This window comes from Gossypium raimondii, chromosome 1, assembly GCF_025698545.1.
Source record: "Gossypium raimondii isolate GPD5lz chromosome 1, ASM2569854v1, whole genome shotgun sequence".
NCBI lineage: Eukaryota > Viridiplantae > Streptophyta > Magnoliopsida > Malvales > Malvaceae > Gossypium > Gossypium raimondii.
The window spans coordinates 2,046,793-2,072,677 of NC_068565.1; the positions used below are offsets into that span (position 1 = coordinate 2,046,793).

The 25,885-nt window shown below is 32.0% G+C and overlaps 6 protein-coding genes and 1 pseudogene across 8 annotated transcripts; all 7 read right to left on the reverse strand.

Annotated features, from left to right (window-relative positions):
* Window positions 1-290: 290 nt before the first annotated feature.
* LOC128040534 (uncharacterized) lies at window positions 291-5,259 on the reverse strand. 2 transcript variants are annotated; one of them, XM_052629410.1, is made up of 2 exons: window positions 5,160-5,259; window positions 291-1,403 (listed from the first exon to the last, which is right to left on the reverse strand). In XM_052629410.1, the coding sequence occupies exon 2, from the start codon at window positions 1,377-1,379 to the stop codon at window positions 447-449; it is 933 nt and encodes a 310-aa protein (XP_052485370.1). In that variant the 5' UTR covers window positions 1,380-1,403; window positions 5,160-5,259; the 3' UTR covers window positions 291-446. The 2 variants fall into 2 exon arrangements, with proteins under 2 accessions (XP_052485370.1, XP_052485373.1); XM_052629413.1 differs by lacking the exon at window positions 5,160-5,259 and adding an exon at window positions 1,404-1,560 and having other exon boundaries at window positions 291-815.
* LOC105775058 (transcription termination factor MTERF15, mitochondrial) lies at window positions 3,356-11,943 on the reverse strand. 2 transcript variants are annotated; one of them, XM_052629406.1, is made up of 2 exons: window positions 10,772-11,943; window positions 3,356-3,600 (listed from the first exon to the last, which is right to left on the reverse strand). In XM_052629406.1, exons 1-2 carry the CDS (start codon window positions 11,775-11,777, stop codon window positions 3,584-3,586), a joined length of 1,023 nt encoding a protein of 340 aa, XP_052485366.1. In that variant the 5' UTR covers window positions 11,778-11,943; the 3' UTR covers window positions 3,356-3,583. The 2 variants fall into 2 exon arrangements, with proteins under 2 accessions (XP_052485366.1, XP_052485364.1); XM_052629404.1 differs by lacking the exon at window positions 3,356-3,600 and adding an exon at window positions 10,008-10,252.
* On the reverse strand, window positions 3,664-5,243 carry LOC105775025 (transcription termination factor MTERF15, mitochondrial). The gene has a single exon (XM_012597572.2). It carries the CDS (start codon window positions 5,241-5,243, stop codon window positions 3,981-3,983), a length of 1,263 nt encoding a protein of 420 aa, XP_012453026.1. The 3' UTR covers window positions 3,664-3,980.
* Window positions 11,944-16,435: 4,492 nt separating the features above from the next.
* On the reverse strand, window positions 16,436-17,910 carry LOC128039829 (uncharacterized; annotated as a pseudogene).
* Window positions 17,911-18,514: 604 nt separating this feature from the next.
* On the reverse strand, window positions 18,515-20,047 carry LOC128040536 (transcription termination factor MTERF15, mitochondrial-like). Its single transcript, XM_052629415.1, has one exon. The coding sequence runs from the start codon at window positions 19,875-19,877 to the stop codon at window positions 18,753-18,755; it is 1,125 nt and encodes a 374-aa protein (XP_052485375.1). The 5' UTR covers window positions 19,878-20,047; the 3' UTR covers window positions 18,515-18,752.
* A 1,198-nt stretch (window positions 20,048-21,245) lies between these two features.
* Window positions 21,246-22,791, reverse strand: LOC105775041 (uncharacterized). Its single transcript, XM_012597591.2, has one exon. It carries the CDS (start codon window positions 22,638-22,640, stop codon window positions 21,480-21,482), a length of 1,161 nt encoding a protein of 386 aa, XP_012453045.2. The 5' UTR covers window positions 22,641-22,791; the 3' UTR covers window positions 21,246-21,479.
* A 1,066-nt stretch (window positions 22,792-23,857) lies between these two features.
* Window positions 23,858-25,441, reverse strand: LOC105775066 (transcription termination factor MTERF8, chloroplastic-like). The gene has a single exon (XM_012597610.2). It carries the CDS (start codon window positions 25,261-25,263, stop codon window positions 24,118-24,120), a length of 1,146 nt encoding a protein of 381 aa, XP_012453064.1. The 5' UTR covers window positions 25,264-25,441; the 3' UTR covers window positions 23,858-24,117.
* Between the last annotated feature and the right edge of the window lie 444 nt (window positions 25,442-25,885).

Genomic DNA, 25,885 nt, shown 5'->3' on the forward strand with positions numbered 1-25,885 from the left:
TAATGAGACTCAAATAAACAACAAAGCAAGCAAAATGTTGAGCTTAAAGGCTCATCAATGGAAGAAAACAGTACAGCTAAAAGAGAATGGCTGGTTCCATTGACATATTCAAAACTACAACAAGTTGAAGATCAAGATTAATGAACTGAAACCAGACAACACGAACACGAAAATTATCCAAAACTTAATGCGCCAAAAGTAATTCCGTTGGTCCTAATCTGCAATTTAATACATCCTACAAAATACTAATGCTGCAGCATATACTGACTTCTTCTTTCTTCGTATAGCATCAAGAGTTCGGGTGCTATGTTTACGAAACGGTTCACAAACACCTTCTCCAACGTGTCGAACAATACAGACAATGTTAAGTTACCAACCAAACCTAGTGATAACAATTCTCGAGCAAGCAAAGCCCTCGGGACAATCCTCTTCTCAAAGCTTTGACTCTAAATACTCGGTTGTTTAGCAACGAGATTCGAACGATAGCCCATTTTGTTCACGAGAAAGTCCATTATAGCCATGATCTTATCCTCTGAAGCAGTAATACACGACGGATACCTTTGAAAGGCTTCACGAATCTCTTGGTCCGACCAACCCCATCTCCTATATACATCAAATTTCTTCTCTAGTGTGGATTTGCTCATTGAACTCAAAGCAATAACCACATGGACGAACTTCTTCGTCAAAGAATCGAACCCCATTCTTTTAACTTCCTCAACAATCTCCTTAAGCCGAACCGGATGACACAACAATGCTGGAGGATTACTAAACATCATAAGGATATTCGATTCAGGAACTCCAATTCCTCTCAAAACCTTCATATTCGAAAACACATACGCATGATACACAAGAATACCATCAAATCGTTTTATAGCCTTGATAGTCTTATCATTGGATTGAAACAAGTTCCTCAGTAAATTAAATGAAGGGATAATTTGTTTCTTTAAACTAGATTTCAGTAGAAGAGGGTTGCTACTCAAGAGTTTAGCAAGCTCAGGCCTTGAAAAACCTATAGAGTAAAGAAACTCTAATTTGGTCGAAAGGGTTTTCTCAGTATCAGAAAGAAGCAAAGTCGGCTGTCTTTTGATGAGATTTACGATTTGGGTTTGTGAAAACCCATGATTTTCCAGGAAAACAATCAGAGAATCAGGCTTTTCAGGGGTTTCAAAATGAACACAATTTGAAATCCGAGAAGCCAATTCTGAGGAGAATCCACATTTGCTTATAAGGTATGAAACCGTAAATGAGTGTCCATTTGAGCTATTGGAGAATAATCTAAGACCAATTGATCGTTTAAAGATGAAAAGATTGGAACTTTGAGAGGCTGCAATGGTTTGCTTCCCATGAAGAAAACTAGTTCTAAAGATGAAATAAAACATAGGAATAAGAGCTCACTCACTAACCTCTTCATTTTCCCTAAAGATAGAATCGGATTTTCTAGCGGAAAATGAGTGAACTGAAGCTCTGTGCCAGCGCCGGTAAAACATTTAAACACCCCCCCCCCGCCCCCCCGAAATGGGTATTTTCCTGTATGCAGGCGGGGGCGACCTTGTTCGGGTGGTTCAATGTCAAAGGCTTTAAGCCCAACTTCTCCATTAATGCCTTTTTAGTAGTACTTAAAAATAACACTTTTTAGTAGTACTTCAAAAACACTTTTGAAAGTGTGCTAAATAAGTACTTTTTACTGAAATTTTTTAGTTTTAGAAGTGGAGAAGGTAAAGTTTTTAGCTTTTCCTCTCCCAAAAGTAATTTCAGTGCTCAATTAATCCCTTTAATAATATAGTATTTTGCTTAATTATAAATATATTAAAATTATTAATTAAAAATAAAAAATATTTTTAAAATATTAATTACAAATATTTAATTGTTATATTTAAATATTTAAAATATAATTTATATATTCTAATTAAATTTTATAAATAATTAATATTTATTACTTAAAATATTTAAAATTTATATTTCATATATTAAAATATTAACAACAAGTTATAATAATTTTTATATTCTTACTAAAATATAATAATATTAACTAATTTAAATCTTATTTAAATGCATATTTGTTACTTGATAATAACATGTCTAAAATTGACATTTTATTTCTCAAAAAACTTTTTGAAAGCAATGCTAAACATTCAAATTTTAAAACAAACTTCTCAAAAGCACTTTTAAACAACACTTTTCAAAATTGACATTTTATTTCTCAAAATCACTTTTTAACAGCAATGCTAAACATTCAAATTTTAAAACAAGCTTCTCAAAAGCACTTTTTTACAACAATTTTCAAAAGCCCTGTCAAACTAGCCCTAAGTAATATATGTTGTATATAGAGGGTTAAACTAGCCCCAAATCATTGCCCATGCTTTTAATTGGGTCCATTAGCTTTAAAATATTTTAATTGAGCCCTTAAAATATCGGTATCGAATCAAACAATTCCTTTTATTAGTGTCATCATTAAATTGAGCATTAAATGCTAACTCAAATTTAACGTGGAGGATATATAAAACACACAAGTCAAATTACAAATACGTGTATACTTGTCACAACAACTGTTTGGATCTGACATATTAAAGAAATAACCCTCCTAAATTTTAGTGATAGTGACTTTTTTTAACATGTTAGATTTAAACTGTTTACATGATTCTCACGCACGTGTTTTAAGAAAACAAACTCTACGTCTAATCCAAACTAGCATTTGAAGCCAAAGGACCAATTAAAATATTGATGATAATTTGAGGGGCTTTGATGGAATTAACCCTACGTATAATCTAAACAGTACCCAAAAATAGGGATAAGCCTCAAGACTATAAATGAATTTGGCATAATAATTCATTTTGCCCTCCACCATAAAAAAACATTTTAACATTTTATTTAACTTTTCGTCTCTTTTATCACAAACAATTTTGCCAACGTGACATTGACATCCACATAACAGTGCGCGTGTATGTCAAATTAACAATTAATTACTTTTTTTAAAATAATAAAAAATATTAAAAAATTATGACAAATATTTAATAATAAAAATTATAATATTATTCTATAACTTGCAAGATTTTTAAAAAATTTTAATTAATTACTGACCTGATATACACGTAAAATGCCACATCAACAAAGTTAACGTTGGTTAACTTTTCCATGAATTTCAAAGTGTTTTGACAAAAAAAAAAAAAACCATTAGTTTAAGAGTTAAAATAGGCAAAATTTTAATTAGAAGGCTGACTTTTTATAAAGTTCAAGGATCAAATAAGTTATTATACTACCGAACTTTTATCGAATATGCAATTATTTATACAGAACGAAACTTTAATTTTGGCTCATATATATATATGAAACTTTGGTTTTAATTCAATTGTATACATTTAAAGAAATGAATTTATCAATTTATTTTTATATCGAATAAATGTAACAGAAAAGAATCCACTTACATCGATGTAAAACTTAAATAATTTTACATCATTCCATAACTTTATATACAATTAATACTTTATCAATCCAACATCATAAGTTAGAGTTATCCATATGAAAAGTGTTTCATTGATTCAAATTGGACGCCATCTCGTAAAGGTGATTGTATGAACCAGCAAAACTAAGCTTCGGCTTCGACTTGCATCAAAGACGGTAATTCGAGTCAGTTTACATGCAGAAAAAACAAAAGATATTCTCATATTAGTAAGGCTGAAAATGGAACTCATTACACTATTGCACTTCAAACCAATGAGACTTCAAATAAACAGCAAGTCAAGCAAATTGTCGAGCTTAAGGTTCATCAATGGAAGAAAGGAACACAGCTACAAAATCATGGCTGCTTCCATTGACAAATTCCAACTACAAGAAGTTTCAGACCAAAGTAATGAACTGAAACAAGGCAACATGACACGAAAAAAATCCAAATCTTAACGCGCCAAAAGCAATTCCTTTGGTCTCCACGGGCCACTTAGCAAATCCTACAAAATACGAATGCTGCAGCCTATGCTAACTCACTTCTATGTTTTTTTTCCTGAAATCTTAAGTTTTTCTTTGTAAAGCTTCAAGAGCTCGGGTGCTTTGTTAACGAAACGGTCAATATACATTCTAATGAACACCTTTTCCGATGCGTCAAACAATACAGACAATTTAAATTCATTAACCAAACCTTGTGATATCAATTCTCGAGCAAACAATGCCCTCGGCATAATCCTCTTCTCTAAGCTCCGTGTTAAGAAACTCGGTTGTTTGGCAATGCGAGTCAAACTGTAGCCCATTTTATTCACCAGAAAATCCATTGTAGACATGATCTTATCCTCTGAAACCGTCATACACATTGGATACCTCCGGAAAGCTTCGTTAATCGCTTGGTCAGACCAACCCCATCTCCTATAAACATCAATCTTCTTCTCTAATGTGGATTTTCTCATTGATCTGAAAGCGTAAACCGCAACAAGAAACTTCTTCCTCGAAGAATCAATCCCCATTCTTTTGACTTCCTCAACAATCTCCTCAAGTCGAACCGGATTAAACATCAGTGTTCTAGGCTTACGATGAAGCTGCAAAAGAATATTCGATTCGGGGACTCCGATTCCTCTCAAAATATTCATATTCGGAAGCAAACTCTTCTCAAAATCGGATACAAGAATACCAGCATATCGTTTTATAGACTTAATAGCCTTATCATCAGATTGAAACAAATTCCTCAGTAAATTAAATGAAGGGATAATTCGTTTCTCTAAACTAAATCTCAACAATGTAGGATAATCACTCAAGAGCTTAGCAAGCTCAGGCCTTGAAAAACCTACAGAGTAAAGAAACTCTAATTTGGGCAAAAGGGTTTTCTCAGTATCAGAAAGAAGCAAAGTCGGCTGTCTTTTGATGAGATTTACGATTTGGGTTTGTGAAAACGCATGATTTTCCAGGAAAACAATCAGAGAATCAGGCTTTTCAGGGGTTTCAAAATGAACAAAATTTGAAACCCGAGAAGCCAATTCTGGGGAGAATCCACATTTTCTTGTAAGGTATGAAACCGTAAATGAGTGTCCATTTGAGCTATTGGAGAATAATCTAAGACCAATTGATCGTTTAAAGATGAAAAGATCGGAACTTTGAGAGGCTGCAATGGTTTGCTTCCCATGAAGAAAACTAGTTCTAAAGATGAAATAAAACATAGGAATAAGAGCCCACTCACTAACCTCTTGATTTGCCCTAAAGATAGAATCGGATTTTCTAGCGGAAAATGAGTGAACTGAAGCTCTGTGCCAGCGCCGGTAAAACATTTAAACACCCCCCCCCCCTCCGAAATGGGTATTTTCCTGTATGCAGGCGGGGGCGACCTTGTTCGGGTGGTTCAATGTCAAAGGCTTAAAGCCCAACTTGCTTTATGCTCGATCAAGAGCCTGTTTAGTAGTGCTTAAAAATAGTACTTTTGATTCTAAAAATATTTTTAAAAGAAAAATTATGTTAAATAAATTGTTTTTAGTTAAAATTTTTACTTTTCAGAAGTATTTTTCAAAAAAAGAAAAGTTAAAGCTTTTAGCTTTTCTCTGTTAAAAATATTTTTGGTAATTAATTATTTTTCACTTCTTCAATAACATAATATTTTCTTCTTCTTTTCTTAGTTATTAATTATAAATGTGTTAAAATCATTAATTAAAAATAAAAATTATTTTTAAAATGCAAATTACAAATATTTAATGGTTATATTTAAATATTTAAAATATAATTTATATATTCTAATTAAATTTTATAAATAATTAATATTTATTGCTTAAAAATATTTAAAATTTATATTTCATATATTAAAATATGAACAACTTATAATAAATTTTTTATATTCTTACAAAATATAATAATATTAACTAATTTAAATATTATTTAAATACATATTTGTTACTTGATAATAACATGTTTAAATTTGACATTTTATTTTTCAAAACACTTCTCAAAAGAATTTTTTCACGCCACTTTTCAAATTTAACATTTTATTTCTCAAAAGCACTTTTCAAAAACATTACCAAACTAGCCCTAAGTAATATATGTTGTATATAGAAGATTAATTTCATCATACGTCCCCAAATCATCGCCCATACTTTTAATTGGGTCCATTAGGATTAAAATATTTTAATTGAGCCCTTAAAGTATCGACATTGAATCAAACAATTCTTTTTGTTAGTGTCATCATTAAATTGAGCATTAAATGCTAACTCAAATTTAACGTGGAGGATATATAAAACACAAAACTCAAATTACAAATACGTGTATACTTGTCACAAATGTAACACCCCCTACCCGTATCCGTCGTCGGAATAGGATACGAGGTATTACCAAATTTTACTGAATAATTTTTTTTTAAAAACTCAATATAACCCCTTTATAAATGTCTAATCTTCCCTGCAAATTTTAAACCGAGACCAATCCAACACAACTAATCTATTTCAATATATTTTCAAGATAGATTTATCGTATTCATAAGATAATCTCATCACATACCAAAACCAAATTTTGTTAGCCATACCAATGGCTAACCATACATTCATTTCATATTAGCATCTACTTTACTAGCTTATACATGCCATTGATTTCCAAAATAAAGTTTCTTTATGTACCGAGATCTTGAGGTTGATAGTGTGATGCGTCTCCGACCAAATCTGACCTCCGAGCTCTTAACACTACAAAATAGGGGAAAAGGAAACAGGATAAGCACTTTGTGCTTAGTAAGTTCATGCAACAGGAATTATACTTACCATACTTATACATCCATCATTTAATAACACAAGCACACATCCGATTCACATAAACATATACCTATCACATACAAACTCAACTTTTGCATTAGTTAAGTAACATCATACAAATTCATTACAAAGATAAATGATTGATGAGCTCATCAATTCCATATTTTTCATTCCCTTGTTATTTTTTCAAATTTATCCCGTTGAACTACTTGGAATTTCGATGGATTTTCAGGGGTACACCTAAGTGTACAAATTCGGGTCCGTCAATTCATATTCATGTGCACACATTTCCATTTCAGAGAGCACACTCCCGCGAACCTCATCCTTACAGCAGGATTACCGGTTTAGGCTAAATCTCCTGTAATATAAACTCATAAAGTATTGTCGGGATTACCAGTCCAGACTAAATCCCCTGCAACGACAATTACTCTAATGAGCTTGGATCTGAATTACCAGTCCAGGCTAAATTCAGACCCTAATTCGGATCACCCGTTCAGGCTAAATCCATTTTCCACATATTCTTCGGGAGTACTATATCAGGATAGGATCACCCGTCCGGGCTAGATCCCTTTTACCGTCAATTCCTTTTCAGAGATCCATCGAATTTTCCTTCCATTCAACCGGGATTTATTTTCTCTTTTCATCAAGAATATCAATACTTCATCAATTATCATACAATAAACATCCAACTCATATTCACATCAATAACAAACATTTCAAGCATTTAAGAATATAATTCAAGTTACACGAACTTACCTCGACAATTGTTCGTAAACAAAAATCTACTAATCCCGAACTTTTTATTTTCCTCGATCTTGCTTCGTATTTGAATTTTCCAGATCTAAATAAACAAATTTAATCATTAATCTAATACATTTCATGTTCATATGTAACATTCTCTATAATTCCATTATTATTTATAGTACATTCAAAGCTGTCCCACTGAGTCACAGTCACTAAATTATTTATATCTTGAGCTACGGAACTCAAAATTAAGATCCGTTAATTTTCCCTGAAACTAGACTCACATATCTTCTTACCATAGAATTTTCAAAATTTTTGGTTTAGCCAATAATTACAGTTTATTCTTTAAAGTTTCCCCTGTTTCACTGTTTGACAGTTCCGACCCCTATTCACTAAAAATTAATTATCTCACTGTACAGAATTAGGATGATGCTTCCCTTTATTTCTTCTGACAATAGACTCCTTAAGGATTCTAACCATATAAATTATAACTCATAATCATTTTTGTAAAATTTTTAATGATTTTCCAAAGTCAGAACAGGGGAACCCGAATTCATTCTGACCTTGTCTTGAAAAATTTATTATATCTTATGATTTACAATTCCATTGATTAAACCGTTTCTTCTATGAGAAACTAGACTAAATAAGCTTTAATTTCATATTTTATTCATCCTCTAATTCAATCTCTAAAATTTTGGTGATTTTTCAAAGTTAGACTACTGCTGCTGTCCAAAACTGTTTTAGTGTTTGATGTTAATTACCATTTTCCCTAAACTTTCAATAAATGATAATTTCATCCCTGCTCAATTAACTTCTAAATTGAGCTGATTTTTCTCAATTAACACTTTATTCTATCACTTTAAACTACCTTATAACCTTTGGAAATCATAATTCCAAACTTTTTCACAATTTCTATTGAAATTACCTAATAAAATCATCTCATAAACAAATTAAAGCTTCAATTTCATCCTATTTTATCATAAAATTCCAGCACATATTCATAGAAACTTTCAAATTCATTCATAAAATCAAAAACTAATGAATTTAGTAATAGGACCTAGTTGTAAAAGCCTTAGAAACACAAAAATTACAAGAAAAAGGCAAGAATTAACTCACTTGGTGCAAAAATTATGAAAAACGAGCTTGAATAAACCCTTAGGACGTTTTTGGCTGATGAGAATGCAGAAAATATGGAGAGAATTCTAGATATTTCACTTTAGTCCTAACTTTTAAAGCAAATTTTGCAATATTCCAATTTTACCCTTAATTCTTCAATTCTCCTGATTTTTCTCGGCTTATGCCGCCCAAAATATCTCCTTTTCGGGTTATTTTCAATTTATGTCCCTCCTCATTTCACAATTGAGCTATTTAATCATTCAAATAACTTTTACATATTTTCCAATTTAGTCCTTTTCACTTAATTGACTACCCAAACATTAAAATTTTCTAATGAAATTTTAATACCATATTACTAACACTTCATAAATATTTATAAAAATATTTTTGACTCGTTTTTACGAGATCGAGGTCTCGATACCTTATTTTTACCTAATTTCTTCAATAATTTCTTTTTTCTAACTAACCACTAAATCGGTAAACTTCTTCTATCTATATTTTCATACGATTTTCCTATCATATCAATTTTCATGCAAAAATATTAAAATAAATTTCTCTTTAAATTGAATTTGTGGTTACGAAACCACTATTCCGATAACCTTGAATTTGGGCCATTACAATAACAATTGTTTGGACCTGACATATTGAAGAAATAACCCTCGTAAATTTTAGTGATAGTGACTTTTTTTAACATGTTAGATTTAAACTGTTTACATGATTCTCACGCATGTGTTTTAAGAAAACAAACTCTACGTCTAATCCAAACTAGCATTTGAAGCCTAAGGACCAATTAAAATCTTGATGATAATTTGAGGGCCTTTGATGGAATTAACCCTACATATAATCTAAACAGTACCCAAAAATAGGGATAAGTCTCAAGACTATAAATGAATTTGGCATAATAATTCACTTTGCACTCCAACTTTACATAAAAAAACATTTTAACATTTTATCTAATTTTTCGTCTCTTTTATCACAAACAATTTTGCCGACGTGACATTGACATTCACATAATAGTGTACATGTATGTCAAATTAACAATTAATTATTTTTTAAATAATAAAAATATTAAAAGATTATCACAAATATTTAATGATAAAATTATAATATTATTCTATAACTTACAAAATTTAAAAAATTTAATTAATTATTGACTTAATATATCGTAGAATGCCACATCAACAAAGTTAACGTTGGTTAACTTTTCCATCAATTACAAAGTGTTTTGACAAAAACACCATTAGTTTAAAAGTTAAAAGAGGCAAAATTTTAATTAAAAGGCTGACTTTTTATAAAGTTGAAGGATTAAATAAGTTATTATCTTGACAAACTTTTATCAAATATGCAATTATTTATACCCAATGAAACTTTGATTTTGGCTTTTATATATATATATATATATATATATATATATATAAAACTTTGGTTTTAATTCAATTGTATACATTTAAAGAAATAAATTTATCAATTTATTTTTATATCGAATAAATGTAACAGAAAAGAATCCACTTACATCGATGTAAAACTTAAATAATTTTACATCATTCCATAACTTTATATACAATTAATACTTTATCAATCCAACATCATAAGTTAGAGTCATCCATATGAAAAGTATTTCATTGATTCATATTGGACGCCATCTCGTAAAGGTGATTGTATGAACCAGCAAAACTAAGCTTCGGCTTCGACTTGCATCAAAGACAGTAATTCGAGTCAGTTTACATGCCGAAAAAACAAAAGATATTAGTAAGGCTGAAAATGGAACTCATTACACTATTGCACTTCAAACCAATGAGACTTAGATAAACAGCAAGTCAAGCAAATTGTCGAACTTAAGGTTCATCAATGGAAGAAAGGAATACAGCTACAAAATCATGGCTGCTTCCATTGACAAATTCCAACTACAAGAAGTTTCAGACCAAAGTAATGAACTGAAACAAGGCAACGACACGAAAAAAATCCAAATCTTAACGCGCCAAAAGCAATTCCTTTGGTCTCCACGGGCCACTTAGCAAAATCCTACAAAATACGAATGCTGCAGCCTATGCTAACTCACTTCTATGTTTTTTTTCCTGAAATCTTGAGTTTTTCTTTGTAGAGCTTCAAGAGCTCGGGTGCTTTGTTTACGAAACGGTCAATATACATTCTAATGAACACCTTTTCCGATGCGTCAAACAATACAGACAATTTAAATTCATTAACCAAACCTTGTGATATCAATTCTCGAGCAAACAAAGCCCTCGGCATAATCCTCTTCTCTAAGCTCCGTGTTAAGAAACTCGGTTGTTTGGCAATGCGAGTCAAACTGTAGCCCATTTTGTTCACCAGAAAATCCATTGTAGACATGATCTTATCCTCTGAAACCGTCATACACATTGGATACCTCCGGAAAGCTTCGTTAATCGCTTGGTCAGACCAACCCCATCTCCTATAAACATCAATCTTCTTCTCTAATGTGGATTTGCTCATTGATCTGAAAGCGTAAACCGCAACAAGAAACTTCTTCCTTGAAGAATCAATCCCCATTCTTTTGACTTCCTCCACAATCTCCTTAAGCCGAACCGGATTAAACAAAAGCGATCTAGGCTGACAGTTAAGCAGCGTAAGGATATTCGATTCGGGGACTCCAATTCCTCTCAAAACATTCATATTTGGATACAAATACGACTCAGGATCATAGGCAAGAACACCGGTATATCGTTTTATAGCCTTTATAGTCTTATCATGAGATTGAAACAAGTTCCTGAGTAAATCAAATGAAGGGATAATTTGTTTCTCTAAACTAGATGTCAACAGACGAGGATAGTTACTCAAGAGTTTAGCAAGCTCAGGCCTTGAAAATCCTATAGAGTAAAGAAACTCTAATTTGGGCGAAAGGGATTTCTCAGCATCAAGAACAAGCAACAGTGGCTGTCTTTTGATGAGATTTACGATTTGGGTATTCGAGAACCCATGGCTTTCCAGGAAAGCAATCAGAGAATCAGGCTTTTCAGGGGTTTCAAAATGAACATAATTTGAAACCCGAGAAGCCATTTCTGGGGAGAATCCACATTTGTTTATAAGGTATGAAGCTGCAAATGAGCGTCCATTTGAGCTATTGAAGAAAAATCTAAGACCACTTGATTGTTTAAAGATTAAAAGATTGGAACTTTGAGAGGCTGCAATGGTTTGCCTCCCATAAGCAAAACTAGTTCTAATTATGAAATAAAACATAGGAATTGGAGCTCAAGAATCTCACTCACTAACCTCTTGACGTGCCCTAAAGATGAAATCTGATTTTTTTCCGGCGGAAAATTAATGAACTGAAGCTCAGTGCCGGCCCCGGTGAAACCTCCAAAAACCTCAAATGGGTATTTTCTTGTTCAATGTGAAAGGCTTTAAGCCCAACTTGTTTTATGCTCCAGGAAGCAATATATAGGATTAATTTCACTAAACATCTGACACATATTTTAAATTGATTCATAAACTTCAAAATATTCAAAATATTTTAATCGAGTTCTTAAAATATAAATATCGTATCAGCCAAATCTTTCTTTTCAGTCTCGCCAATAGATTGAACATTAAATGACAATTCATATATAACTTGGAACAAATATAAAATAAATAGATCAAATTGCAAATGTGTGATTATTCATTATTTGAACTATTTAGAATTGATGTGTTAAAAAAATTAGTTCTTATAAATTTTAAAGATATCATCTGCTTCTCTAACTTCAAATCAAGTATCAAAACCTAAAACCCATGTTTTTTTAAATGATGTCGAATATTTTTATCATCTGCTTCTCGTAAATTTTTGTTGTGTCGAATGATTTCAAGTTATTATTATTATTATTATTTATGTTTATTTGATTTCAAGGCTTGAAAAAGGATATTTGAGGAGGAAAAAAATGATGTTGTTCGGAGAAGAGGCTAGAATAGACATTCAACATCCCCTTTACGAATGGCTATTCAACAATTTTGAATAACAGAATAGGAATCAATCCCTCCACGTTTAGAGAATTCAATGAACCAAAAAGTTACTTCTCTGTAGCGCGTGGAATAGGAATAGAATGGAATGGTCATTCCGTCGAACCAAACATGGTGTGAATGAACTTAGCATAATGACAATTATGACTCATTTGGTCCTCCACATTTACATAAAAATCATTTTAATTTTATATTTAATTTTCTGCCTCTTTTATCATTTAAACTTGCATTGTTTGTCAAATCACCCCAAAATGAATGAAAAAAATGGCTATTTTGTCGAATCGAACATGGCGTAAATGAAATTGGCATAATGACTCATTTGGTCCTCCACCTTTACATAAAAATCATTTTAACCCTCTATATATTTTTTCGCCTCTTTTATCATTTAAACTTGCATTGTTTGTCAAATTACCCCAAAATAAATGAAAAAATTAACCTTTGTTAACTTTGTTGACGTAAAATTGACATTCATCTGATAGTCCATGTATATGTCATATTAACAATGAATCACTTTTTAAAAATAATAAAATTATTAAAAATTATAAAATTTTATTTAATAATAAAATTATAATAATATTTCGTAACTTGCAGAATTTTTAAAAATTCAATTAATTCTTGATCTAACATATATGTGGAATACCATATTAATAAAATTAAGAAACATTAGCATTTCCATCTATTTCGGAGCGTTTTGACAAAAAAAATAGTTTAAGGGTTAAAAGAATAATAAATTTATATGGAAGGCTAAAATAATTTTTTATAAATTTGGAAGACCAAATAAGTTATTATACTAATAAACTTTTATCCCATATGCAATTTTTTAAAACAATTTCATTATATTTTCTGCTCATATTGCTCCTTTTGAAATAACACTTAAAATTACTCATAGCCCCACCTTAACTCATATATTAAAATAATGCACTTCAACGCACTCAAACATATGTCATTCTGTATTGACAACAATTTTCATGCCAATCAAGCTAATACTCAATCGGCTCCAATAAGCAATTATTTATACACGATGAAATTTTGAATGTGATTCAAATATATATATATATATTTTTGAAAATTTAATTTTAATTCAACTGCACACATTTAAATAAATACATCAATTTAGATGAACCACTTACATCGATGTAAAACTTAAACGGACTTTTTATACAATTAATATTTTAACAATCCAATGTCATAAGTTCGATTCATCCATATGAAAAAGTATTTCATTGATTTATATTGGACACCATCTTGTAAAGGTGACTGTATGAGCCAACAAAGCTAATGTAACACCCCTTACCTGTAGTCGACACTGAAATAGAGTACGAGGCATTACCAGAACACATACACTTGTAAACGTATTTAATCGAGTTATAAAATTTCATCTAAATTAAAACTTTCAAAATTATTAACATGCTTTTATAACTTTTCACAATATATCCTCAAAATGTTATGATCATAATAATTAGGGCCTATGAGACCCGATACATACTCATGCAATTCAATACTTAATTTCTATTTCATTCAATTCGCAATTTCTCATGCTCACAATTTAAATCATATCATTAGCAATTTTATTTAATTCACGTAAAATTCAATGTCATTAAGTTCAACACTAATACGTATTTACCATTTAACTCAACGTTTACCGATTATACAATTCATTAACACATTATATAATTCATGAAATTAACATTTAATCATTAAATATCAGCCATATGAACTTAACAGGCTAATTTGCAGAAATATCAAGATACAAGGGCATTTTGGTAATTTTCCATTTTTGACTTTCTACCCGATATTAATCTAAATTAATTTTTCATTTAATAAAACAACTCATTTCATGCAATTTGGTCATTTTTGACAATTTTCCAAAATTGCCCCTAAAGTTTTACTTTTATTCAATTTAGTCCCCGAGCCCAAATCATATAAATTAACCATTTGTAATGCAAATCCATACTAGCAGAATATTCATACATTTATTTTCCTCCTCCTCCTCTCCATCCCACATCCTTAATGTGTATAATACACTTAAACAACATTAACTATAATTTCACCATTCACTTACATGTATATTCAAAGTTGTTTATTCGGTCAGAGTAACTAAATTATTTTTATCCGGAGCTACAGAGATCTAAATTAAGATCCGTAAATTTTCCCTAAAACTAGACTCACATAAATTCTTGCCATAAAATTTTCAGAATTTTTGGTTCAGCCAAATAGTACAGTTTATTCTTTAAAGTTTCCCCTGTTTCGCTGTCTGACAGTTCCAACCACTCTTCACTAAAAATTAATTATCTAATTGTACAGAATTTTGATGATGTTTCCATTTGTTTCCATTAAAAATAGACTCATCAAGGATTATAAGAATATAAAGTTTATCCCATAATTATTTTTTGACAATTTTTAATGATTTTCCAAAGTCAGAACAGGGGAACCCGAATTCATTCTGACATTGTCTCACAAAATTTTTTATATTTCATGTTTTAAAATTCTATTGCTTACATCGTTTCTTCTATGAGAAACTAGACTCAATAAGCTTTAATTTCATGTTTATTCATCCTATAATTCGATTTCCAAAATTTATGGTGATTTTTCAAAGTTAACCTACTGCTACTGTCCAAAACTGTTTTAGTGCAAAATATTAATTACTAAGTTTATAACACTCTTATTTTCCTTCTCTACACTATTTCTCAACACTTTCTCTTATTTTCTCTTCACTAACATATCAAGAACATAAAACCTTATATAATAAAACCCTACATTAACATCAATTTCATACTTTTTCACTAATATCAAACTCAAAAATATATTGAAATCTTGATGTTCTTACCTTGCTCAATTGATTTCAATCTTTAACTTTATTTTCTCTCTCCTCCAGCTTCTATTTCTTGAATCTAACTTGATATTCTAGCTCCCTATAGTTTCTTTATCAATTTTCTCTCTTGGTGGCTATGGAAATTTCTTTGATTTCTAAGTGAAAATGGTGAATTTTTGGTGGGAGGACCAAATTGTAAACTTCTTTCTTTTTCCTCTCTTCTCACGTTAGTTTCATGGAAAATGAGATGATTTCTTATCATCTTTCCTTCCTTTTATACTAATCATTTATTAATAAAATAATACTAAAAACATTAATAAAATAATAATTAAATAACATTTATTTAATTAATTAATTAAAAAATATCACCAACATCATCATTACCTTCTAGAATTCTCTCTCCTTCTAATTGACCATTTTGCCCTTCATAATCTTTTGAAATTCCATCCTTGAGTCATCACTTAATTTGGTAAAATTGCAATTTAGTCCCTCAAAATTCTTCACCTTTTCAATTTGGTCCTAATTCATCCATTTTCCCTTGTTTCTAGATTATTCCACCCTTAAAATATTTACACTATTGGTCCTTCAACTTTTTCATATTTACACTTTAACTCCTCAAGTTTTGAGTATTTACTCTTGGGCAATAAAACTTTGCTCACTTTTGCGATTTAGTCCTTTCTTGAATTAATATGTCATAATATACCTTCCTATCATAATGCAACCCATGTCAAAATTTTAAAATAATTTTTTTTCCTCATCAGATTTGTGGTCCCGAAATCACTGTTCTAATTAGACCCAAAATCGAGCTGTTACAGCTAAACTCCAGCTTCAACTTGTATCAAAGACAGTGATTCGAATCTGTTTACATGCAGAAAAAACAAAAGACACTAATAAGGCAGCCAATGAAACTCATTACACTATTACACTTCAAACTAATGAGACTTAAATTAACAGCAAGTCCAGAAAAATGTTGAGCTTAAGCTTCATCAATGGAAGAAAGGAATACAACTACAAAAACATGGCTGCTTCCATTGACAAATTCCAACTACAAAGTTTCACACCACAATAATGAACTGAAACAAGACAACGGGACATGAAAAAAATCCAAATGTTAACGTGCAAAAAGTAATTCTTTTGGTCTCCAAGGGCAACATGGCACATCCTACGAAATACTAATTCTGCAGCCTATGCTAACTCACTTCCAATATTTTTTCTGAAATCTTAAGTTTTTCTTTGTAAAGCTTCAAGAGATCGGGTGCTTTGTTTACAAAACGGTCAACAAACATCCTAATGAACACCTTTTCCGATGTGTCAAACAATACGGACAATTTTAAGTCATTAACCAAACCTTGTGATAACAATTTTAACTCATGTTTGCTGCCTAAACTCAAATATATAATTTATTGAATTTATTTTTACATATGAAAAAGTAAAAAGTACCATGAAATCTCTTGCAGTAGGAATCACATTACATTTTGCTCCCTACATTAAAAAAAATAGACAAATTAATCTCTATACATTGTAGACATGATCTTATCCTCTGAAACGTCATACACAATGTATACCTCCGGAAAGCTTGTTAATCTCTTGGTCAGACCACCCCATCTCCTATAAACATCAATCTTCTTCTCTAATGTGGATTTGCTCATTGATCTGAGAGCTTGAAGCGCAACAAGAAACTTCATCCTCGAAGAACCAATCCCCATTCTTTTGACTTCCTCCACAATCTTCTTAAGCAGAACCGGATCATACAAAAGCGATCTAGGCTGACGGTTAAGCAGCGTAAGGATATTCGATTCAGGGACTCCAATTCCTCTCAAAACATTCATATTCGGATACAAATATGACTCGGAATCATAGACAAGAATGCCAGCAAATCGTTTTATAGCCTTGAATCCTTGATAGTCTTATCATCGGATTGAAACAAGTTCCTCAGTAAATTAAACGAAAGTATAATTTGTTTCTTTAAACTACATATCAACATTGTAGGATAGCTAGTCAAGATTTTAGTAAGCTCGGGCCTTGAAAAACCTAGAGTAAAAAAAACTCAAATTTCGGCAAAAGGGTTTTCTCAGTATCATAAATAAGCAATCTTGGCCTTCTTTTGATGAGATTTAAGATTTGGGTTTTCTAACACCCATGATTTTCCAGGAAAGCAGACACTGAATCAGGCCTTTCAGGTGTTTCGAAATGAACATATTTTGAAACCCGAGAAGCCATTTCTGGGGAGAACCCACATTTGTTTACAAGGTATGAAGCTGCAAATGAGTGTCCATTTGAGCTATTGGAGAATAACCTAAGACCAATTGATCGTTTAAAGATTAAAAGATTGGAACTTTGAGAGGCTGCAATGGTTTGCCTCCCATGAACAAAACCAGTTCTAATGGTGAAATAAAACATAGGAATTGGAGCTCATGAATCTCACTCACTAACCTCTTGACGTGCCCTAAAGATGAAATCTGATTTTTTTTTTCCGGCAGAAATTGAGTGTACTGAAGCCCAGTGCCGGCCACGGTGAAACCTCCAAAAACCTCAATTGGGTATTTTCTTGTTCAGTATCAAAGGCTTTAAAACTTGTTTTTACATATAAAAAAACACAGACTAAGATTTTATTTTGCTACTTATACTTAAAAAAATAGAAAAATTAATCTTTGTAAGTTATATTAAAGAGTAAATTTATTCTTTTTATTTAAAAATTTATCCATTTGTATCGTTAAAAACAAATACAGCTAATAAAATAATCAGACAATAATAAATAACATATCACATATACTTAGAATTACTAATTTTTAACAATAAAAATAGATAAAATTTTTAGTAAAAAACTAAATTACTTTTTAATCTAACCTACATAAACCATTATTTAGAAATTTGCAATCCGTTTTCCTTTTACCCATATAAAAATTGCATCTTCTCATTCTTATGCTTGTTTGGTGGCTGACCCAAAACATTTTTTTTATGCCTTTGATTCTTTCTATTTTTTTACCTCTAAAAAGCTTTTTAAAATTTTTAAAAGATCAATTAAAGCCCTCTACAGTTTGCATTGCATTCAATTAAGTCTTTACGTTTAATAAAAAAAAATTCAATTAAGCCCCTCGATCAAGGCTGCAAATGGAACTCATTTCACAAAACTCATTACACTACTGCATTTCAAACTAAGGAGACTTAAATAAACAACAAAGCAAGCAAAATGTTGAGCTTGGCTCATCAATGGAAGAAAACAATACAGCTAAAAGAGAGTGGCTGGTTCCATTAACATATTCAAACTACAACAAGTTGAAGATCAAGAATAATGAACTCAAACCAGACAACACGAACATGAAAAATATCCAAAGCTTAATGCGCCAAAAGTAATTCCTTTGGTCCTAATCTGCAATTTAATGCATCCTACAAAATACTAATGCTGCAGCCTATACTGACTTCATTTTTTTTTCTTCGTATAGTTTCAAGAGCTCGGGTGCAATTTTTACAAAACGGTTCACAAACACCTTCTCCGATGTGTCGAACAATGCAGACAATGCTAAGTTACTAACCAAACCTAGTGATAACAATTCTCGAGCAAATAAAGCCCTTGGGACAATCCTCTTCTCTAAGCTTTGACTGAAAATACTCGGTTGTTTAGCAATGAGATTCGAATGATAGCCCATTTTGTTCACGAGAAAGTCCACTATAGCCATGATCTTACCCTCTGAAGCAGTAACACACGACGGATACCTTTGAAAAGCTTCACGAATCTCTTGGTCCGACCAACCCCATCTCCTATATACATCAAATTTCTTCTCTAGTGTGGATTTGCTCATTGAACTCAAAGCAATAACCACATGGACGAACTTCTTCGTCAAAGAATCGAACCCCATTCTTTTAACTTCCTCAACAATCTCCTTAAGCCGAACCGGATTACACAACAATGCTCGAGGATTACTAAACATCATAAGGATATTCGATTCAGGGACTCCAATTCCTCTCAAAACCTTCATATTCGAAAACACATACGCATCATAGACAAGAATACCAGTACATTGTTTTATAGCCTTGATAGTCTTATCATGAGATTGAAACAAGTTCCTGAGTAAATTAAATGAGGGGATGATTTGTTTCTCTAAACTAGATACCAACAGACGAGGATAGTTACTCAAGAGTTTAGCAAGCTCAGGCCTTGAAAAACCTACAGAGTAAAGAAACTCTAATTTGGGCAAAAGGGTTTTCTCAGTATGAGAAAGAAGCAAAGTCGGCTGTCTTTTGATGAGGTTTACGATTTGGGTTTGTGAAAACCCATGATTTTCCAGGAAAACAATCAGAGAATCAGGCTTTTCAGGAGTTTCAAAATGAACAGATTTTGAAACCCGAGAAGCCAATTCTGGGGAGAACCCACATTTGTTTATAAGGTATGAAACCGTAAATGAGTGTCCATTTGAGCTATTGGAGAATAATCTAAGACCAATTGATCGTTTAAAGATTAAAAGATTGGAACTTTGAGAGGCTGCAATGGTTTGCCTCCCATGAACAAAACTAGTTCTAATGATGAAATAAAACATTGGAATTGGAGCTCATGAATCTCACTCACTAACCTCTTGAAGTGCCCTAAAGATGAAATCTGATTTTTTTCCGGCGGAAAATGAGTGAACTGAAGCTCAGTGCCGGTGCCAGTGAAACCTCCAAAAAACCTCCAATGGGTTTTTTCTTGTTCAGTGTCAAAGGCTTTTAAGCGCAACTTGTTTTATGCTCCAGTAAGCAATATATAGGATTAATTTCACTAGACATCCTTAAACTATGACACATATTTTAAATTGATTCATAAACTTCAAAACATTTTAATTAAGTTCTTATAATATCAATATCATATCAGTCAGTTTTTTTCAGTCTCACCATTAAATTCAACATTAAATGACAATTCAAATATTGCTTGAAACATATATAAAATAAATGGATCAAACTGCAAACGTGTGTATATTTATTATCACTTGAACTATTTAGAATTGATGTGTTAAAAAATAATTCTCCCAAATTTTAAAGATATCATCTGCATTTCTAATAAATACACATGTTTATTATTTGATTCCCATATTTTAAAATATTCCTCCTCAAATCCAAACTCATGTTTGCTGCCTAAACTCAAATATATAATTTATTGAATTTATTTTTACATATAAAAAAAATACTATGAAATCTCTTGTATTAGAAGTCACATTGCATTTTGCTCCCATCGTATACCTCGTGTTGATGTACACTATCAATTCTTTAATAATAAAATGGATAAATTTTTAATAGAAAAACTAATTTACGCTTTTAACTATACTTATTTATCCAATATGCAACTATTTATACATAATGAAACTTTGAATTTATTTTTATATCGAATAAATATTATGGAAAAATCCACTTACACCGATATAAGACTTAATAATTTATATCGATACATCCATATGAAAAGTATTTCATTGAAAGATTCATCCTAAGGATCTCTCGTTAAAAGATACATCTATTTGATTTATATTAGATTCAAACCCGAACTTCTCGAACATCACTTCTTAGGTGACTATATGAATCAATTGAACTAAATTCCACGGACCGTTTAGATGCAAAAAGAACAAGGACAATAATGAGGATGCAAATGAAACTCATTTCACACTTCCATTTAGAGAAAGAAAGAATAACAAAGTTGGCAAATGGAACTCATTACACTACTGCAAATGCGAAAATTAGAGCCTTGGACTTACTGGATGCCAACTCGTAAGAGTGACTATAACCGAGTTAAGCTTCGGGTTCAACTTTGTATCAAAGACACTAATTCGAGACCATGTAGATGCAAAAAGAAAAGGACACTAATACAGCTGTGAATGAAACTCATTTGACAAAACTCATTACACTATTGCACTTCAAACCAATGAGAAATAAACAGCAAGTCAAGCAAAATGTTGAGCTTAAGCTTCATCAATGGAAGAAAAGAATACAGCTACAGAAACATGGCTGCTTCTGTTGACAAATTCCAACTACAAGAAGTTTCAGACAAAAGTAATGAACTGAAACAAGGCAACCGGACACGAAAAAAATACAAATGTTAACGTGCAAAAAGTAATTCCTTTGGTCTTCAAGGGCAACATGGCACATCCTACAAAATACTAATGCTGCAGCCTATGCTAACTCACTTCTAATTTTTTTTCTGAAATCTTAAGTTTTTCTTTGTAAAGCTTCAAGAGATCGGGTGCTTTGTTTACAAAACGGTCAACAAACATCCTAATGAACACCTTTTCCGATGTGTCAAACAATACGGACAATTTTAAGTCATTAACCAAACCTTGTGATAACAATTCTTGAGCAAACAATGCCCTCGGAACAATAATCCTTAAGCTCCGACTTAAAACACTTGATTGTTTGGCAATAAGAGTCGAATTGTAGCCCATTTTGTTCACAAGAAAGTCCATTATAGCCATGATCTTATCCTCTGAAACCGCAATACATGGCGGATACCTTTGAAAAGCTTCACGAATCTCTTGGTCCGACCAACCCCATCTCCTATATACATCAAATTTCTTCTCTAGTGTGGATTTGCTCATTGATCTCAAAGCGAGAACCGCCACGAGAAACTTCTTCGTTGAAGAATCAATCCCCATTCCTTTGACTTCCTCCACAATCTCCTTAAGTCGAACCGGACTATACAAAAACGTTCGAGGATGACGGTTAAGCAGCATAAGGATATTCGATTCAGGGACTCCAATTCCTCTCAAAACATTCATATTCGGATACAAATATGACTTGGAATAATTGACAAGAATACCAGCAAATCGTTTTATAGCCTTGATAGTCTTATCATCGGACTGAAACAAGTCCCTCAGTAAATTAAACGAGGGGATAATTTGTTTCTTTAAACTATATTTCAGTAGATGAGGATGGCTACTCAAGAGTTTAGCAAGCTCAGGCCTTGAAAAACCTATAGAGTAAAGAAACTCTAATTTGGGCAAAAGGGTTTTCTCAGTATCAGAAAGAAGAAACCTTGGCTGTCTTTTGATGAGATTTGCGATTTGGGTTTGTGAAAACCCATGATTTTCCAGGAAAACAATCAGAGAATCAGGCTTTTCAGGGGTTTCAAAATGAACAAAATTTGAAACCCGAGAAGCCAATGCCGGGGAGAACCCGCATTTATTTGTAAGGTATGAAACCGTAAATGAGTGTGCATTTGAGCTATTGGAGAATAATCTAAGACCAATTGGTCGTTTTAAGATGAAAAGATTGGAACTTTGAGAGGCTGCAATGGTTTGTCTCCCATGAACAAAACTAGTTCTAATGATGAAATAAAACATTGGAATTGGAGCTCAAAAATCTCACTCACTAACCTCTTGACGTGCCCTAAGATGAAATCTGATTTTTTTCCCGGCGGAAAATGAGTGAACTGAAGCTCAGTGCCGGCCCCGGTGAAACCTCCAAAAACCTAGAATGGGTATTTTCCTGTTAAGTGTCAAAGGCTTTTAGCCCAACTTGTTTTATGCTCCAATAAGAAAGATATAGGATTAATTTCACTAGACATCCTTAAACTATGACACATTTTAAATTAATTGAATTCTTAAATTATCAATATCATTTCAGTCAGATCTTTTGTTTTCAGTCTCGCCATTAGATTGAACATTAAATAACAACTCGAATATAACTTGAAACATATATAAAGTAAATAGATCAAATTGCAAACATGTGTATATGTAATGTATCACTTGAACTATTTAGATATGATGTGTTAAAAATAATAATTCTCCTAAGTTTTAAAGATATGATTTGCTTTTCTAACAAATTGGATCCAAATTGACTTTATAATAAGTACACATGTTTACTATTTAATTTACGTATTTTAAGTTGGTGGAATAATATGACATGTCACGTGTACGTTATGCTGATGTACAATGACCAATTTTTAACACTAAAAATGAATGAAATTTTTAACCGAACGACTAGTTTGTTCTTTGACCAAAGGTACAAAGATTAATTTATTCATTTTTTAGTAGAGAAAGAAAATACATTCCATCTCCTAACATAAAGAGTATTTTTACCCATATAAAAATAGCATCTTATAATTCTTATGCTTGTTTGGTGGCTGACCCAAATCACCTTTTTATGCCTTTGATTCTCTTTACCAAAACAAATGATGAAAGAGGATCTAAACAAAAGCAAATACCAAAATTTTGAGCAAAGATAGAGCCCAAGAATATGAAGAAAAGATTGAAGATGCTAAAGATTCGAACCCGAAATTCTTGAATGACACTTCTTAAAAGTGATTGTATGAATCAAATGAGTTTAATTCCGCATTCAGTTTCATAACTATTTATCGAATGACACGAGACCATTTAGATGCAAAAAGGATCAAGGACACACACTTCCATTTAGAGAAAGAAAGATTAACAAAGTTGGCAAATGCTAAAAAATGAGCCCCAAACTTGCTGGACATCCTGTAAGAGTGACCGTATGAATCAATTGAGCTAAGCTCTGAGTATAGCTGTTTATCAAAGACACTAATCTGAGACTGTTTAGATGAAAAAAGAAACACACTAAGTTTCATCAAAACTCATTACAATATTGCATTTCAAACCAAGGACACTCAAATAAACAACAAAGCAAGCAAAATGTTGAGCTTAAAGGTTCATCAATGGAAGAAAAGAATACAGCTAAAATAACATTGCCTGTTCATTCCATTGACAAATTCGAACTACAACAAAACACGTTCAATGTAATTCCTTTGGTCCTAAACTGAAAGTTAGCACATACTACAAAATACTAATGTTGCAGCCTATACTAACTCCTTTTTTTTTCTGAAGCATTGAGGTTTTCTTTGTATAGCTTCAACAGGTCTGGTGCTTTGTTTACGAAACGGTCAACAAACACCTTCTCCGATGTGTGAAACAATACAGACAATTTAAAGTCAGTAACCAAACCTTGTGATAACAATTCTCGAGCAAACAAAGCCCTGGGGACAATCCTCTTCTCTAAACTCTGCCTTAAAATACTCGATTGTTTGGCAACGAGAGTCGAACTATAGCCCATTTTGTTCACCAGAAAATCCATTACGGCCATGATCTTATCCTCAGAAACTGCCATACACATAGGATACCTTCGAAAAGCTTCATGAATCTCTTGGTCCGACCAACCCCATCTCCTATATACATCAAATTTTTTCTCTAGAGTGGATTTGCTCATTGAACTCAAAGCAATAACCACATCGATGAACTTCTTCGTCGAAGAATCAAACCCCATTCTTTTAACTTCCTCCACAATCTCCTTAAGCCGAACCTGATCATACAAAAGCGGTCTAGGCTGATGGTTAAGCAGCATTAGGATATTCGATTCGGGGACTCCAATTCCTCTCAAAACATTCATATTGGGAATTAAATTCCTCTCAAACTCATACACAAAAATAGCACCATATCGTTTTATAGTCTTAATAGCCTTATCATCAGACTGAAACAAGTTCCTCAGTAAATTAAACGAAGGGATAATTTGTTTCTTTAAACTACATATCAACACTGCAGGATAGCTAGTCAAGATTTTAGTAAGCTCAGGCCTTGAAAAACCTATAGAGTAAAAAAACTCCAATTTCGGCAAAAGGGTTTTCTCAGTATCATAAATAAGCAATCTTGGCCTTCTTTTGATGAGATTTAAGATTTGGGTTTTCGAAAACCCATGATTTTCCAGGAAAGCAAACAGAGAATCAGGCCTTTCAGGTGTTTCGAAATGAACATATTTTGAAGCAAATGAAGCAAATTCTGGGGTGAACCCACATTTGTTCATGAGGTATGAAACTGTAAACGAGTTTTGATTTGAGGTCTTGGAGAAGAATCTAAGAGTAGTTGATTTTTTAATCATTGAAAGATTGAAACTTTGAGGGCATGCCATGGCTTGCCTCCCATGAAGAAAACTAGTTCTAAAGATGGAATAAAACATGGGAATCGACTCAAAGTGCACTCACCAGCCTCTTTTATGTGACCCCAAAGATAGAATCAGAAATTTCCGCCAGAGAACGGGAGAGCTGAAGCTCACTGCCGGCACCGGCTAAACCTCCAAAACACTCCGATGGTGTATTCCTTTTCCCTTTTTAGGGATATAAACTTAATATAAAAATTTAGGTTAAACTACAACTTTAGTCACTTGGGTTTTGATTATCAAACTTTAGAAAAGTAGGTAAAATGGTATTTTTAGTCCCTTTCAATTTCGATATTGAGTAAAATGGTCAATCAGAGCAATTTTGAGAGTGAACAAATGTTAATATTTTTCAGCCAAGTGTATAATTTTATTGGTATAATAATAAATTTAGCCCTTAAAATTTACACATTCTAACAATTAACATTTACACATTTTTGTCAATTTGGATCTAATTTAATAAATTTAGCTTGCAACAATTCACATTTTATCAACATTTACAAAAATATAAACATCAAGAACTAATTTTGTTACTATAACAATAAAAATTATGTATAATTGACAAAAAAACTTTTAACAAAGTGAATAATTATCTTTAGTTGCTCAATTTGAAACTAACAGTGATCAAATTGCTCTACATTTTTAA